Source organism: Otolemur garnettii, unplaced genomic scaffold (genome assembly GCF_000181295.1).
Source record: "Otolemur garnettii isolate 467f Iridium unplaced genomic scaffold, OtoGar3 scaffold00002, whole genome shotgun sequence".
Lineage (NCBI taxonomy): Eukaryota > Metazoa > Chordata > Mammalia > Primates > Galagidae > Otolemur > Otolemur garnettii.
Window position 1 is genome coordinate 8,406,328 of NW_003852397.1, and position 14,883 is coordinate 8,421,210.

The 14,883-nt window shown below is 38.4% G+C and overlaps 1 protein-coding gene across 1 annotated transcript in view; it reads right to left on the bottom strand.

Moving 5' to 3' along the window:
- Positions 1-1,250: 1,250 nt before the first annotated feature.
- Positions 1,251-14,883, bottom strand: part of LAMA4 (laminin subunit alpha 4) — a 142,336-nt gene continuing 128,703 nt past the window's right edge. Inside the window, exons 31-38 of the mRNA XM_012804547.2 lie at positions 14,781-14,881; positions 12,989-13,178; positions 11,880-12,035; positions 10,241-10,400; positions 8,459-8,589; positions 7,186-7,279; positions 6,614-6,733; positions 1,251-1,713 (exon numbers count right to left, since the gene is read on the bottom strand). Coding sequence (XP_012660001.1) covers positions 1,568-1,713; positions 6,614-6,733; positions 7,186-7,279; positions 8,459-8,589; positions 10,241-10,400; positions 11,880-12,035; positions 12,989-13,178; positions 14,781-14,881 — 1,098 coding nt within the window. The 3' untranslated portion in view covers positions 1,251-1,567. The remainder of the gene's footprint in view (positions 1,714-6,613; positions 6,734-7,185; positions 7,280-8,458; positions 8,590-10,240; positions 10,401-11,879; positions 12,036-12,988; positions 13,179-14,780; positions 14,882-14,883) is intronic.

Here is a 14,883-nt window from a genome sequence, read left to right on the forward strand (position 1 = left end):
CAATTGCCAACTCAACAATCAGGCCATTTAAAGCCACCTGAATTTCACATTTCCAGCTTCTTTGGAAATTCGGGCCCTTCAGGGTGTTCTTTTATATTGGCAATTGGCTGAACTGATTTCCTCTGCCCTTTTAGTTGAGCCTTAGCAAATGCCCTCTTTGTTTTCTCAGTGAGAAAATCACTCCTTAATGGTACCTCTCTGGCTCTGGTTGACCTGAAGACAGACAATCTTCAAAGGCAGGGGGGCAAGGGCATAGTCATGCTGTCCCTGGAGGTGGGCAATCTTGCTTCCAGTGCCGAATGACAACAGGCCATTTACCTGAACTGCAAATCTTACATCATGGGGTTAGTGTGACAAATAATAATCACCCTCAGCTCATCATGGTGGCTGGCACTTAGCAAGTCCTCTATGAGCAAACATTAGTTATTTTCAGTGATTTCTTTAAGATTATCATTAACTATGTACCAGAATATAGGGAGGTATATATATCTTTCCAAGGTAAGAGATTGTTTTATTTCTTTTGGTAGTTTCTCAAAATATTTTATACCCCCCTCCATTCACAAATTAATTTGTTTTATGTATCTTCAATCCTGCCGATATCAAGGCTGTTTTCTCTCATTCTGTCTTCTGAGTTGATTGTCTTTTCTTGTATAATTATATTTTCATGTATAATTCTATATTTTAATATTCTAGACTTTATTAATATAGCTACTTGGAAAAAATCATAAAATTTTAGAAATAAGACTAGTGTTGCAGGTATGTGGGGAACAGACTTTCAAGAAAAAGACTTTTAAATTGAATTTTATGATTTTGTCCTACTGTCTTTGCTGTGATGTCCTTGATGATTCCTATAAAACACACAATAATGGCAACAATAATATTCTATAGGAGCCTCCCCTTATGTATAATTTTATTTTTCTTTTAAGGAGATAAGGAAGGATAAAAAGTAGTTTGTTCATATTTTTTCTTGTCTAGAAAAAATTAAATTATACTACCATTTTCTAGTAATCTGTTGGAAATTTACTTTCTTAAACCTCAATAGTTGCTGCTATAGACCTAAGATATTCTTGTTATACTGCTAGACCAAACAAAAGTACTAAAACATCTATTATCTAATTTTGTATCATATGTAAATTAGTAAATCTTTTCAAGATAAAAACGGTAGTTTAGGACGAAGATATTTTGGTCTATATTGAACGTTATCTTCCCTGAAATAAAGATGAATCTGAGAATCTAGCCGCTCTTTAAAAATGTGTGCCAGTGTTTATTTAGAATCCCTTCTGTTTTATTAGAAACCGGAACGGTAATTTCACCAGTAGGAAGTAAGTGTGTGCTTTCAATACAAGTAAGTTTACCACTGCTTCCATTGTTGTCCATTGTAGACATTTTGTATCCAAGGTGAGAATCCAGATTGAAAATAAGAAGCATACAGTCCCTGATGATTCGTTTAAGTCCTGGTAACTAGAGGAATGCTGCCACCAGAAGAGCTGCTGTTCTTCTTGGCTGGCTTTGTGTTCATCTCAGTGCTCTAAAGAACTTTGTCGTTGGGCAGCTGTGTTCTGCTAAGTCAGGCTGCTGGACAGGAGTTGATGCTCACTGCACCGCTGACCAGGGCTGCTTTACTGAAGCTCACTGGGCGCCCGTCAATGACAAAGTGGCGGATGCAGCCTGTGAAGGGTTTGCTGGGAGCCAAGCGTGGCGTCAGTAGAGACTCTGAAAAGAGTTATAAAAAGAAAGATTGCGATTGAGGCATTTCAAGCCCAAATATTAGTTCTGGATAAAAACATATATGATAATTGCTCACATCCAGATGATTTAAATGTCAAATATGGAATAGAGTTGTCATTGACTCATTTCTCAGGAACATTATTTGCTTTTGAAGTAATATGAACATGGGGTAATTTTAATGTTTTGCCATGTTTTCTATGGCCAAATTTCTGGGCATTGAAGGGGTCTTCCCAGGCTGAAATTCACCACTTACATGTAAAGCCTAAGCAGAGAATTTTCACTTGGGCCGCAGTTATATTGTATGCTTTGCTGAGAAAAGGGAAAGCAATTTTAGCTTCTACACTGCTTTTGGACTCGGTTAATGTTTCTGTTTAATTCATTACCCTTTACCCTTAAGCCTCCACATTTTGGCCCAGCTCACACAATATAATGAGAGAATAATGAATTCAAATAAACTTTAATTTTTCTGAGCTCAGGGTTTAAGAGCTATAAATAGGATAATGATCACTAGCCTAATAATCTTTGTGTGAGCACAGGTGCTCTGTGGTATGCCAGGAGAACTTTCTCCCCTTATCTTAATTAGAGATCTGGAAGAAGCCTTATGCTTATTAATTGTACGCTCACAATTAAATGTGTTAGGATGATAGAAGCTATACAATTTAAAACAATTTAGAAAGCTAGAAATATCATAAAATTAAAATCCCTTTAATCAAAGCTTATTATTATGTACAAACAGCTATGGGAGCAGTAGCAGATAAAGGATGGAAAATATTTAGAAATCAGTAACTCAGGAAAGCACATAAAACAGGACAGCAAATTAAACATCAGCAAGTAGCTGTAATAAGTTTTCTAAGCAATAGAGTAAGAATATGCTGAAGCTATCTATGTGCCGGAAATAAATCATGGAAATAGCATTTCATATTTAGAATGATAACCGTAAAGCTTTAGATTTGGAAGGGGCCTGAAAGATCAATTTCCTTTATTGTCTTAAGATTAGTATGACAATATATATTCCTCAAGCCGGCTCAGTGTACCTTGTCAGAATGAAAAATGAGTGATCAGGGGATAGTGCCTGTGGCTCAAAGGAGTAGGGCACCGGCCCCATGTACTGGAAGTGGCAGGTTCAAACCCGGCCCTGGCCAAAAACTACAAAAAAAGGGTGATCGGGAAAGATTATGGCGGTAGAAACATCTAATGCTTCTGTTTATTTTGGAGACCAGATTTAGAACATAGGTTTTCATTCTGCCCAAGCTTGCTACCCTTTGGTTCATGGGAGAATCATCTGGAGGTAATAATTCATATAGCAGTTACGTCTGCATAATTCACTAGACAGTTATGAGTAGGTAGTGACAGTGAAGTGCCCTCGGATCCTAAAGATTTGGTGAATAAAATCAATGCATGATTTTAAGAGAATGTTACCCAGGTTGAAGGCTTGACTATATACAGAATAATGCGGGATTTTCAGTAGGGGAATGAATAGTTAAACTCACGTGTGGGTAACATTAACTTAAAATTTCTTTAACTTTTAATTTTGATTTTAAAATTGTCATACACTAATGTTGGCTTTTTTGTGTGTGGTTCTATGAGTTTTATGCATTAGCTTTTTTTTGATAGAAATAATGAGTCACTAGGGTTCTGAACGATAGAAAGCACATCTTCTGAGTGATATAAGAGAACCAGCAAGGATTTCAAAAGAATTCAGTGCATATAGGGTATTTTTTTTATGGCTCAGATGCTTTCTTAGTGCTCTGGTTTCTGATGCAATTTTAGTGGGATTATTCTTGAACAGCTCAAAATAATTAATTAATTATATACACTCAGCTTAAATTATAATTGCTTTTGTTCTGGGCTGGCTGGTATGATCCTTGATGGAATTAAAAGCTGCAGTGGTGGGAGGCGCCTGTGGCTCAAAGGAGTAGGGCACTGGCCCCATGTAGTGGAGGTGGCAAGTTCAAACCCGGACCTGGCCAAAAACTGCAAAAAAAAAAAAAAAGCTGCAGTGGTACAGTGGGCTGGTGGTTCCCGTGTGCTGGCTCATTAGTTGAGGTTTGCTACTCCTTACATGTCTCAGGCAGCCTGAAGCCAGCTTCAGGCATGTTTTGCCCCTCCAGTCTGTGGAGCTTAACAACTCTTATAGAGAGTTGCTACAACATGGCAGTGTGTGAGGCTGGAATCAGAATGCAAAAACAAACAAAAGCCAAGAAAAAATATTTGTTGTAATGATGTAGTAAGCATCTGGGTGCAGAGTGAAGAACAAGTGCTGTAGCTTGCATGAAGGACACCCATGCTCTTTCGTCCATCTCCTGGGCCCTACACAGAGCTTAATACACAATCCATGTTGCATGTTGAATGAAGTTATATTCCCTTCCAGCGAGGAGTTTACTATTTAGCTATTCAATAGTATTTGTGCTGAGTGCTACAATAGTACTTTACATACACATTGTAGGGAGAATGGGCGTGAGTGTAGGTGGAAGTCTGAGCTTAGTCCCAAAGGCCAATAAAGAGTTAGGTGGGGAGGAGTGGGAGAAGTTGTTCCTTTAAAAAGTACTGGGGAAGGAAAGGAAGAACAATATTTCCTGGAAATTGAGCCCTATGCCCTTGTGCAAAGCCTTGGAGCAAAGTCCCAGAAGGCACAGGGAGACCCCAGGTAGGGCAAGGAGGAGGGGGATGATCGAGAGCCTTGCATAGCATGCTGAGTTTGACCTTCTGGGCCCTTGGGGACCTGTGAAATATCTTAAACTATGTTGCATTTTCTAGAAAGGAAGCAGTATGCAGAATTGTTAGAATTTGATGGGTGACATTTTCCATATTGTACCTATATGAAGTGCACTGGTGACCTTTGCCAGGATCCTTTCAAAACTAATGCCAGGAGTAGGAGGGGAGGACTGGGGAATGGAGATGTGAATGGATGGAGGAAGTAAAGGAGAAAAAAAAATTGCTTTTTGAGGGTCTCACATATTTATTTCAATGCTCAGTTACCATCACTGTCAATACTAGTATTTGAAAACTTCACACAATGGAGAAGAGTAATTAGTTGTTACAATTTGGGGAGTATCCAATGTTAGATGTTTTAATTTTGTGTGTGTGTGTGTGTGAGTCTTGCTGTATCCCCTGCGTTAGAGTGCAGTAGAGTCATCATAGCTCACAGCAACCTCAAACTCCTGGGTTCAAGCAATCTTCCTGTCTTGGCATCATGGGTACCTGGGACTATATACATGCACCACCATGCCTGGCTAATTTTTCAACGTTTTTGTAGAGATGGGCTCTCCTTTTCCTCAGGCTGATCTTGAACTCCTGGTTTCAAGTGATCCTCCCAGCTCAGCCTCCCAAAGTGCTAGGAGTACAAGTATAAGCCACTGTGCTCAGCCCAGATATTTACTTTTGTCTATGTTTTCTCACTCTCTGAAAACTTTGTCTAACTTTACGTGAGTCAGTCTAACACAATCTAGTTAGAAGATTGTTAAAATCCCCACCAGGCCAGGTATAGAAAGACAAATCTCACATGTTCTTTAAAGAGCTAGAAAAGTGGATCTCATGGAAGTAAAAAGGAGAATGGTGATTACCAGAGGCTGGGAAGGGAATAGAAAAGGGAAAGAGGTGATGAAGAAAGTTGGTTAATGGATATAAAAACATGGTTAGATAGAAGTTCCAGTATTTGGTAGTACAGTAGGAAAATTATAGTTAACAATAATTTATTTTGTATATTTCAAATTAACCAGAAGAGAAGAATTATAATGCCCCCAACACAAAGAAAAGTTAATATTTGAGGTAATAAATATCCCAATTACCTTGATTAAACATTTTATACAGGTATCAAAATATTACATGATACCCAAAATATGTACCACTATGATATATCAATACAAATTCCCCACCAAATTCCAGATGGGAAAGCTTGGTTATCTAATTCTTATATTCCTCGCCCCAGCTACAGAATTCAGCTTTTCCACATTAGTGAAATGTGTGAAAACAAATGTATTCAACATAAGGATGTGATCCTTTCTTTAGAAGTTTAAAGCAATTAGGGGAAGGGGTATCCATAAGTATCGTCCTATCACCGTTCTGGATTATATGCCATTCTCGGCAGATGATAGCAGTGGTTACTGATGATGTTTACAGGATTGCAGCTGGGAACCTCTCTTAGGTAATGTCATTACATAAACACAACAGAACAGTCCTTCCTGCTAAGGAAGGGGGTAATTATCAGCAAACTTAATCCTCCAAGGTTCTCAGATCCTGAAGTGGTGTTAGTAAATGAGTTTTCTTTGAGTTAGAAGTAAAGTAGAGCATATGTTTCTCTGTGTACATGTGTAGCAAGTACTTAAAGGGAAAAGAGATTAAAAAAATAAGCAAATGTGTCAAGGGAGTATAATACCTATTGGTTAGAATGCTGGGGTCTAGTTCTTAAGTGTCACTTTGTCATGCTTTTTCCTATTAAAGGACACTGTATAGAAAATCATTTGAGTTATTAGGTGAATTATGAAAATACATGGCTCAATTCTTAATATTATAATAATCATTATGAGAACTTACTGTTTTTTAGATTTGAAAACTTTTCCTTTTTAAACATTTATGGCCAGGCACAGTGGCTCATGCCTGTAACCCTAGCACTCTGGGAGGACAGGGAGAATGGATTGCCTGAGCTCACAGGTTCGAGACCAGCCTGAGCTAGAGTGAGACCCCTCCCCCCCGCCTCTAGAGATAGCCGGGTGTTGTGGTGGATGCCTGTAGTCCCAGCTCTCGGGAGGCTGAGGCAAGAGGATCACTTGAGCTCAAGAGTTTGAAGTTGTTGTGAGCTATGACTCCATTGCACTCTACCAAGAGCAACAAAGTGAGACTCTGTCTCAAAAAAACAAAAATAAAAAAACACAAAAACACCATTTACCTGGAACACCTCCAACAAACACAGGCTCCCTGTGATCAACTGGTTTTGGATTCAGGGGTCCAACCACATGATTCACTTCAGAGTCTACATCCAGCTGAACCACATTTGAATCTCTAATAACTGAAATACAGGGAAAAGATTGGTCGTAAGTGGCAGTGAAGTGATGACTGTTCACACGAAAGAGACTGACTTACCACACTAATGGCTTTTATTTATTCCAGAATAAGAGCCCACGCTATCTCCAACATCATGTCTAACAATGTTTAACCAAGCAATCACTGGAACATTTTCCTTTGAAAGGAAGCATGCTTTAATCTTGTATTACCTTTTTACTCTATAAGTTATGTATTATTTAAACAATTTCCCAACATTCTTTTGGCAGCATTCATATTTTCAAATTACATGTAGGTTCAATATACACGTTTTAGTAAAATACCCCCTGATTCTGTTTTCTTGGCTACTTCTAGAGTTTAATCTCTGTCAGAGTCTAAGTTCTTCCAGGTCGTCATCCCACAGGTGGGTGTGCAGGCTCACCTTTGTAAAGGAAACCCAGGACACTCAGCTTTTCTTACCTGTAATTCTGTGCCATCTGCCATCACAGAGACTCTGTTTGGGAGTTACTGAGGTGGAAAAGTCTCTGATGCCATTATTGACTTTCACTATGACCTGCAAAAGCCAGGGCACATGATATAATTTAGTTTTGTTTCTCCTTATTGTGATAAAACAAAATTTCTTAAATAATTTACCAGTGAAGCAGTATTTTAATAGCCGCACAATTTGCAATGTGAACACAAGGTGTCAGTCTTTGGTAGGCTATAGCTTACACTGGGGTTGCTCCTCGGAGAGAAGAAAATAACCACATAGGAGAGAAAAAAGGAAGAGAGGGACAAGAAATACAATGAATTCGTTTAGTTTCTAAAGATGGAGTGTGTTACATGAAGGGTAAAGCACTGGTGAAGAGCACGGACTTTGAAGGCAGACTGCCAGGCTCCTGTGTATCTTACTCTCTGGCTCCGTTTTCTCATTTGTAAAACAGGAGTGAGTATTACCTACATCATGGAGATGATGACAGGATTGAATGAGCCCATCATGTAAACCTAGCACATGGTAAGCAGCACATATATAACAATAAAACTAGTTTAAACTAGTTTATAGTTTGACAGACTAGTTCTAGATAGTTCTAGAATATACTAGAACCCAATAAAATCCATTGTATTAAGTTAGAGTACTCTTTTTCCTAAATATTTATTTGAATACTTCCATGAATATTTATAATATTTGAGTGAATATCACATGAATATTTATATTTTATATAAATATTTTATATTTATGATATTTTAGTGAAAATTTTATGAATATTTAGTGATATTTTAGGATGAAATTGCATTTATAACAGAAATTTTTATTTCTAGCCATTGAGAATAATATGTATATGTATAAATATATATGTGTAAATACCTGGTGTACATATATCAGATATACATATAGATGTTTGAAAAGGTGTTTTCGTGTTTATTGATTTTCATAATTGGATATGGTTGCTTCTTCCATTTGGTGAAAAGTTTTCTTCTAATTCTTTTTTTAAAACACTTTATGTTGTTACTAGTGACTTTTTTTGGTCAATCTGTCAGTTTTTTTATGACTCTTTGTTCTAATCAAAGCAGCTCTAAGACATGAATCCAAATCTAAATATTGCCCACATTTAAATTCCACATTGCAACTTCCTTATTTTTTTTTTTTTCCAGTTAGGAAAGATTGATGATACAATCCTGTGAAATAAATGTGTTCAGATCAGGAATCCAAGGTTAGAGGAGACAAATTGTCAAAAAAATTTCAAAACGCTACCTGCCCATTTTTCATGTGAACATTTAGGTACTCCCCATTGACACTGTGGCCATGGACAAGGGTTCCGGAACTGCTTCTAGGACGGACTTCAAATGCAATTTCAAACTTTAATCCAATATTGAAAGATTCATCTGTGGAGAGAAATCCTATAAACTCTCAAGAACAGCAAGATAGGTTTTGTAACTATGGCGTGATTTTGTAATTATATATTTTTGTATTTGGTTTTGAATGTTTGATGCATTTTTCAACAGATAAGTAGAAAGTGACTTTTCCATATCAAATTCACTGTGGAAAGCTCTGTTAGGTACTAGGATAACTAACACATCACTCCTGTCACGCATGGGGCATGAGGCTGGGAACCACAGCTAAAAATACTCTACGTGTTATGAGAGTTCAGGAAAGGATAAGTGAACTCCAAATAGCAGCACCATTTAATATGTTCCTGTGAGGAAGGCAGGGCCATCTGGGCAGAGGAAGTAGCTTAAACACAGATTCAGAGGCTGGAATGCTTGGAGAGCACGGTGCAGGCCAGTGTGGCTGGACTGTCTTTGTAAGGGAAGAAGGAGGTGAGTGGGGAGCCACATTGGGAAGGGCCCTAGTGGAAGTGAGGTTTAATTTTGTAGTCACGAGCACAGGAGCTGACTTGGTCAGACATATTTTTAAAAATAATTCTTAAGCAAAAACCTAACTGGTGCCAGTGCTGCAGAGCATTTCAGAGAAGACAGGAAGTGAGAGTGGCTGAAGTTGAGGTGATTCCAGAAAATTCTTATTAAGAATAGCTGTGTTCACTCCAAGAACTCATGGCAAACCTGGGCATCTTAATGATGTTCACTTGACGTGTCTCCTTATAAATCACTTTTTAATTTTTCCTGCTATTAGTTAACGTTCATGGCATAGCACAAATTGTACAGGTTGCTATGTATTTCAAGCTGTCCAAAACTGTAGCATTCTTATCACTGAAATTCAATGAAGGACTGAGAAATGTGAATGTAGGTATTTTAGTAGGAATAAGGGGGGGGGAGCAGAGAAGGAGAATGAAATCATGAGCCAAAGGGGGGAAATACTATCTCTAGTTACCCTATTAGACATGGTGGTGGCTTAAAAAAGGATACTTGGCTGCATTACATTCCTTTACTCAGGGTCGGCACAGAGCACGTAAGTGTCTTAAGGGCTGAGAACATGTGCTCTTATACCCCTTTGCTATCCTCATTCCTGGTACCTATTCTGGTGCCTTCTTCACACCCAAGGCTTGCTCTATAGAATGTTGGACTGGACTGAGTGATGATTGTGTGTAGTCTGCCAGGATTTTATTTAATTTTGGAATTATATTCCATTCATTTGACATAGGGATGGTCATATGGGAGGCATGCCATAAAAACTGTTGAATGAATGAGAGAGTAATGATGGAGGGGAATAAAATTCCAGAAATAAAACTTCTGAAGGATAGTGTTGTCTGCTGTTGTCACAGGTTGGGGGGAAGAAGTGGAACTTCATTTACAGGGACAATGGTTCATACAAAAGGGAATAGAGCCAGACCTAGGGGAGCAGCACAGGCGGTTCTGAAGGAGCTGAGATAGATGGTCTGCATCGAGAAGTTTGGCAGCTGTGGAAAAGCTCTGGTAAGCAAACAGGGAGGTGTCCAGTGGTGGGAGGGGGGAAAGGGGTGCTTGTGGAAAGAGGTCATCTCCTAGGACTGAGTTTGACATTCTCAGTTTTTCACTCGGGGCCAGATATTGCTTGCTCATCATATCCAGGAAAGAAACATTTCATAACTCATGTTACCTAGAACCACATATCCTCCTTCTGTTGAGAAATAAGTTCCTGTTTCCATCGGACCTTCAAAACAAGGAGTCACACTAAATGTCTGGGAAGCAGAGGTGATGGAGGCCCCATTGAGCTGGAGATTGCTGAGACAGCCGCTGAAACTGTAGACCGAATTAATCTGAGAGAAGAAGACATGTCTTAAAATCCATTTTCTTAACACATGCACCAAGAGGAAGTGAAATGTGGAGGTTTGAATTTTGAGAGATACCAAGTAATTCCTCGTCTTTTTTATTTTAGCTATCTGAATGATCAATACCTTTCCAGGTAGCTACTTTGTAACTAGTTCTTTGAAGCTGGAATTTTTTATTTGATAATGTCAACCTGTTGTAATTAAACTATGGAAATTTTTATATAACAACTCGACAAACTAAATTGCAGCTATGGTTTTCAAATTGAGTATTAGAAGTGTTCTAGTTTCTTTTCCTTCAAGAAAGATGTTTATGCCCAAGACCACCTAATGCTGATAAGAGCCAGCAAAGTTTTTAACTTAAATCTCCCATAGCTAAATAAGCAGCAGAGTGTTTCTGTGGTTGAGAATTTATTCTACCGTTGGCCATGAAACTTGGTCCATTTTATGCCACTGATTTCATATTGCATTTAGAAATTTTTTTTTTTTAATTGAGACAGAGTCTTACTATGTCACCCTCTAGGGTGGTGTGGCATCACAGCTCACAGCAACCTCAAACTCCTGGGCTTAAGCAATTCTTTTGCCTTAGCTTCCCAACTAGCTGGGACTACAGGCACCCACCACAATGCCCGGCTAGTTTTTGGTTGCAGTTGTCATTGTTGTTTAGCAGGCCTGGGCCAGGCTCAAACCTGCCAGCTTTGGTGTTTGTGACCTGTGCCCTACTCACTGAGCTACGGTGCTGAGCCTGCATTTAGAAATCTTTTAAAGAGGTTGATATGAAATTGGGACTGCTTATTTAGAATATAATTATAAACGTTTTCGCTTTATCTGCACATATTAATGGATCTTAGAAAATGTATTATTTAACACTTAGTGCTAAAAGCAATACTAATTTATGTTAAGGAAAACTTAATCAAATTCTTTGATACCCTTCCTTTACTACTAAATATTTTTGAAAGTTGCAATATTTTTAACTTTTATATTACATAAATAACATGTATCATAGATTCACTTATCCCCAAGGTAACCGAATTTCTATGCCCATTTACAAATTCTGTGTGTCTGTGTGCAGGAAACAAAAATGGGACCACAGTTTACATAATTACCTAGCACATTTCTTTCACTCAATAATATGGAAAGACTTGCTTTCTTTTTTGGCATCTCTTTACAGTAAGTGTAAAGGGTACTTGCTAAACAAGTAAGATTCCCTGGAGATACACATTTTCATGATAATTTTTATCTCTGAAACTTTTTCCATCTCACATGTACTTTAGAATCAAACAGATCATTCCTGAATTTGTAATGTGACAGAGCAGACAGCCCGTAGGACAATACTCACTTTGATATTCCATCTCCAGCCAAACTACCAATTTACTCTTGCCAGTTTCCCATTCTGCAAAATGAGGGCCTCAACTAAGGGATCTTTCATGCCTACAGGTCAGTGTCTGTGCCTGGTTATGCCCGGCTTACCTGGACATTTTTCACAGCCCTTCCTGGAGCCACACCTCCCAAATAAATGGGACCCTTGATTTTCCAGGTAGCTGCAGTAGGAGGAAGACTTTCTTCTAGGACTCGAAGACCATCTATTACCAGTCGGCCGCTGCTCTTTTCTCGAATAAATATCACCTGAATGCAGAGAAGGAAAACAGCTTGTCTTGGGTACATACCTAACTTGCAGAAAAGGCTGCGTTGCCCCTCCTTCCAACTCTGCTACTGCAGCGCTGTGGGAATCTGCAGAGTTTACTTTAAAAAGTAGTCTCTTCTCTGAAGGTCAAGAGTTTGTTTCTTCCTTTGTTGGGTGGGCTGGCAATACAGTTTTGAGAATGACGGAAACTTTATCCCTTATTGATTCTGTTTTGTTGTACAGCATATCCCTTTATTGTCTCCAGGCCTCCTGGCTTTGCAAACATAGATGAACTTTTCCCTGCTTACCTTCACTTTACCACTTCATGTATTAGAGGAAATGACCCGTATATTTTCTGACTTTTAGATAGGATGATTTAAAGCTACAGCCTTAATTTCTGAATACAGCTTATATTTAGCCGAGTTCTCTGTGACGTTCTTCCCGGTTCACCAGCCCACATGTTCCCTGCCTCTTTCAAACTTGTAATTAATTATTAATGCACCTTGCATGGCTTACTCTGGCCATCACTACCCCCCTGATTTCTTTCAATATTTATGTGCTCCCCCTGGGATAGATATCCTGTCTTCCTGATTTATTCTTCACTTTGTGTCTTCCACAGCTTAGTCTATAAAAGACTCTCAGTAATAACTGTTGAAAATTAAGAACCAATAAATAGTGGGAAAAAATTAAGTGAAAATCAATAGAAACCAAACTTCAGTTACATTGCTGATCCTTTGGTTAAACTAATTACACTTAGCCTTTGTCTCTTTTTAAATAGTATGTTTCAAAATTTTTGTCAGGAATTAATAGAAGTTTTTGAAATTGAACTCTGAGTGTACAGGGAAACAATTTTATAATGGCTATTTCTGAAGAGATCAGTGGTGGGGCGTTAGGGTGAGCCCATTTGATAATGGTAGAAATTTGCCAATAACGCTATTCTCTGCCTCCAACTTACATCGTGCCACGATCCGTCATTGTATTTCTCCTGGCTTCTTATCTTCAGTTTCTTGTGGCCCACATTAAACATGAAAACCAAGCGGCCGTGGGCCAGAAATAGAGTCATGAAGTCATTCTCTTCTTGGTCCGAGACATAGAAAATCATCCCATGGGAGGAACGAGTTTTCAGACGAATGGAAAACTGAGATCTGGTAAATGAAAAACAAAAAGCTTACCAAATATAAAAGGAGACTAAGGGTAATCTCCAACTTCTCCAAGTAACACCGTGTAACGGAGAATAAATAAGCAGCCATTCTATCTAGTCCCAAGCAGCATTATTTCTGATAATTCCCTTAGTGTTGTTAATGAATATGGGGTAAACATGAATAGTTCAAAAATGTATTTCTACTCCATCTACAATAAAGATGTAAAGATTTAAGGAAGTTTCAGTTAGGGATCTTACCATGTCTCGCTTTGAAAACAGGGTTGCAATTTTGTAAAAGTGTATATATGAAGGAAGCTTATCCATGTAGATTAAATACTAGTGCATAATTAGTATGCATATGTAAATTTGCTTCAAAATAGTATTATTTGTGTATTATCTAAAATGCAAATTAAATTCTTTGCCCAGTAAAAATTCATCAGTGGATATCACTCATTAAAAACATGTTAAAAGCAGCCACAGATGTGTGTAGAAATTAAACAAAACTTTCTACAAATTTAGCTCTAGGCTATGGATAAAGTTAATCTTCATTAGGTTAACTTCTAGTTTGATTAAATTCTTCCTGACAAATACGAAATACTGATTCTGCCTAGTAGGCGAGTGGCAAATTAGAAGGCAATAGAGGTTGTTTTGCCTTGCCTGTATGAATGTTTGAATTCAATGTTTGAATGCATTGTCTGTATGAATGTTTGAAAGAGTTACATCAACCCAGGCCAAGTGCAGTGGCTCACCACTGTAATCCTAGTACTTTGGGAGGCTGTGGCTGGAGGAGCACTTGAAGCCAGGAGTTCTAGACCAGCCTAGGCAACATAGCAAGATCCCTGTCTCCACAAAAAAATAAAAAACATTAGCTGGGTGCAGTGGCACGTGCTTGTAGTTCTAACTGCTCAGGAAGCTGAGGTGGGAGGATTGCTTGAGGCCAGGAGTTCCAACATGGGTGACAGACTGAGACCTTGTCTCTAAACAACAACAATAACAAATATCCCCAAACCTCCATAAGACTAGTTGAGTGCTAAAACTATCCAAATGAATCTCTAGTCATATTCAATGTCCTGGAGATTTGTGAAATACTCAAGGAAGTTATTGAGGAAGAGGTGATGGGGTTAGAGAAGTTATTGAGGAAGTTATTGAGGAAGAGGTGATGGGGTTAGAGACAGCTGGAAGGCAATACATACGAGCATAATCGTATTTCAGAGACTTTCCTTATTAACCTTCCAGCAGTTAGAATGCATTCCCATTTACAATCTGGGAGCAATTTGTATGGGGAAGGGAAGATGATAGCAAGGTAGATAATTGGTCATTTGAAACTTATTCCATCTTCCTTTCCTTAATTATCTTTTCTTTTTGATCCAACATACCAAACTCCTCGGACAATGCTGTTTTATTCACCTGACCTTTGAAGGAGAAAGTCACAGAGAATATAATTTGTTGGAAAGCATAAATCATGTACTATTTATTTTGATGATAAAATAATAGGATTAAGGTGGCACAGATAGGAAAGAGGATAGGAAAAAAGAGGACATCTGGCACACAAGGATGGAGCCCAGTCATGTCATTAATTTTCTAGAAGTGTAGCGTGTTAATTTACTTTTCACCGAAATCTCCTTTTAAGTGTTCAAATTCTTGGCGGCTGTTGGCTGTTCCTCCATACTGATAGGCGTGCTCGATTGCCCGAGGGCTGTTGGAAAGGT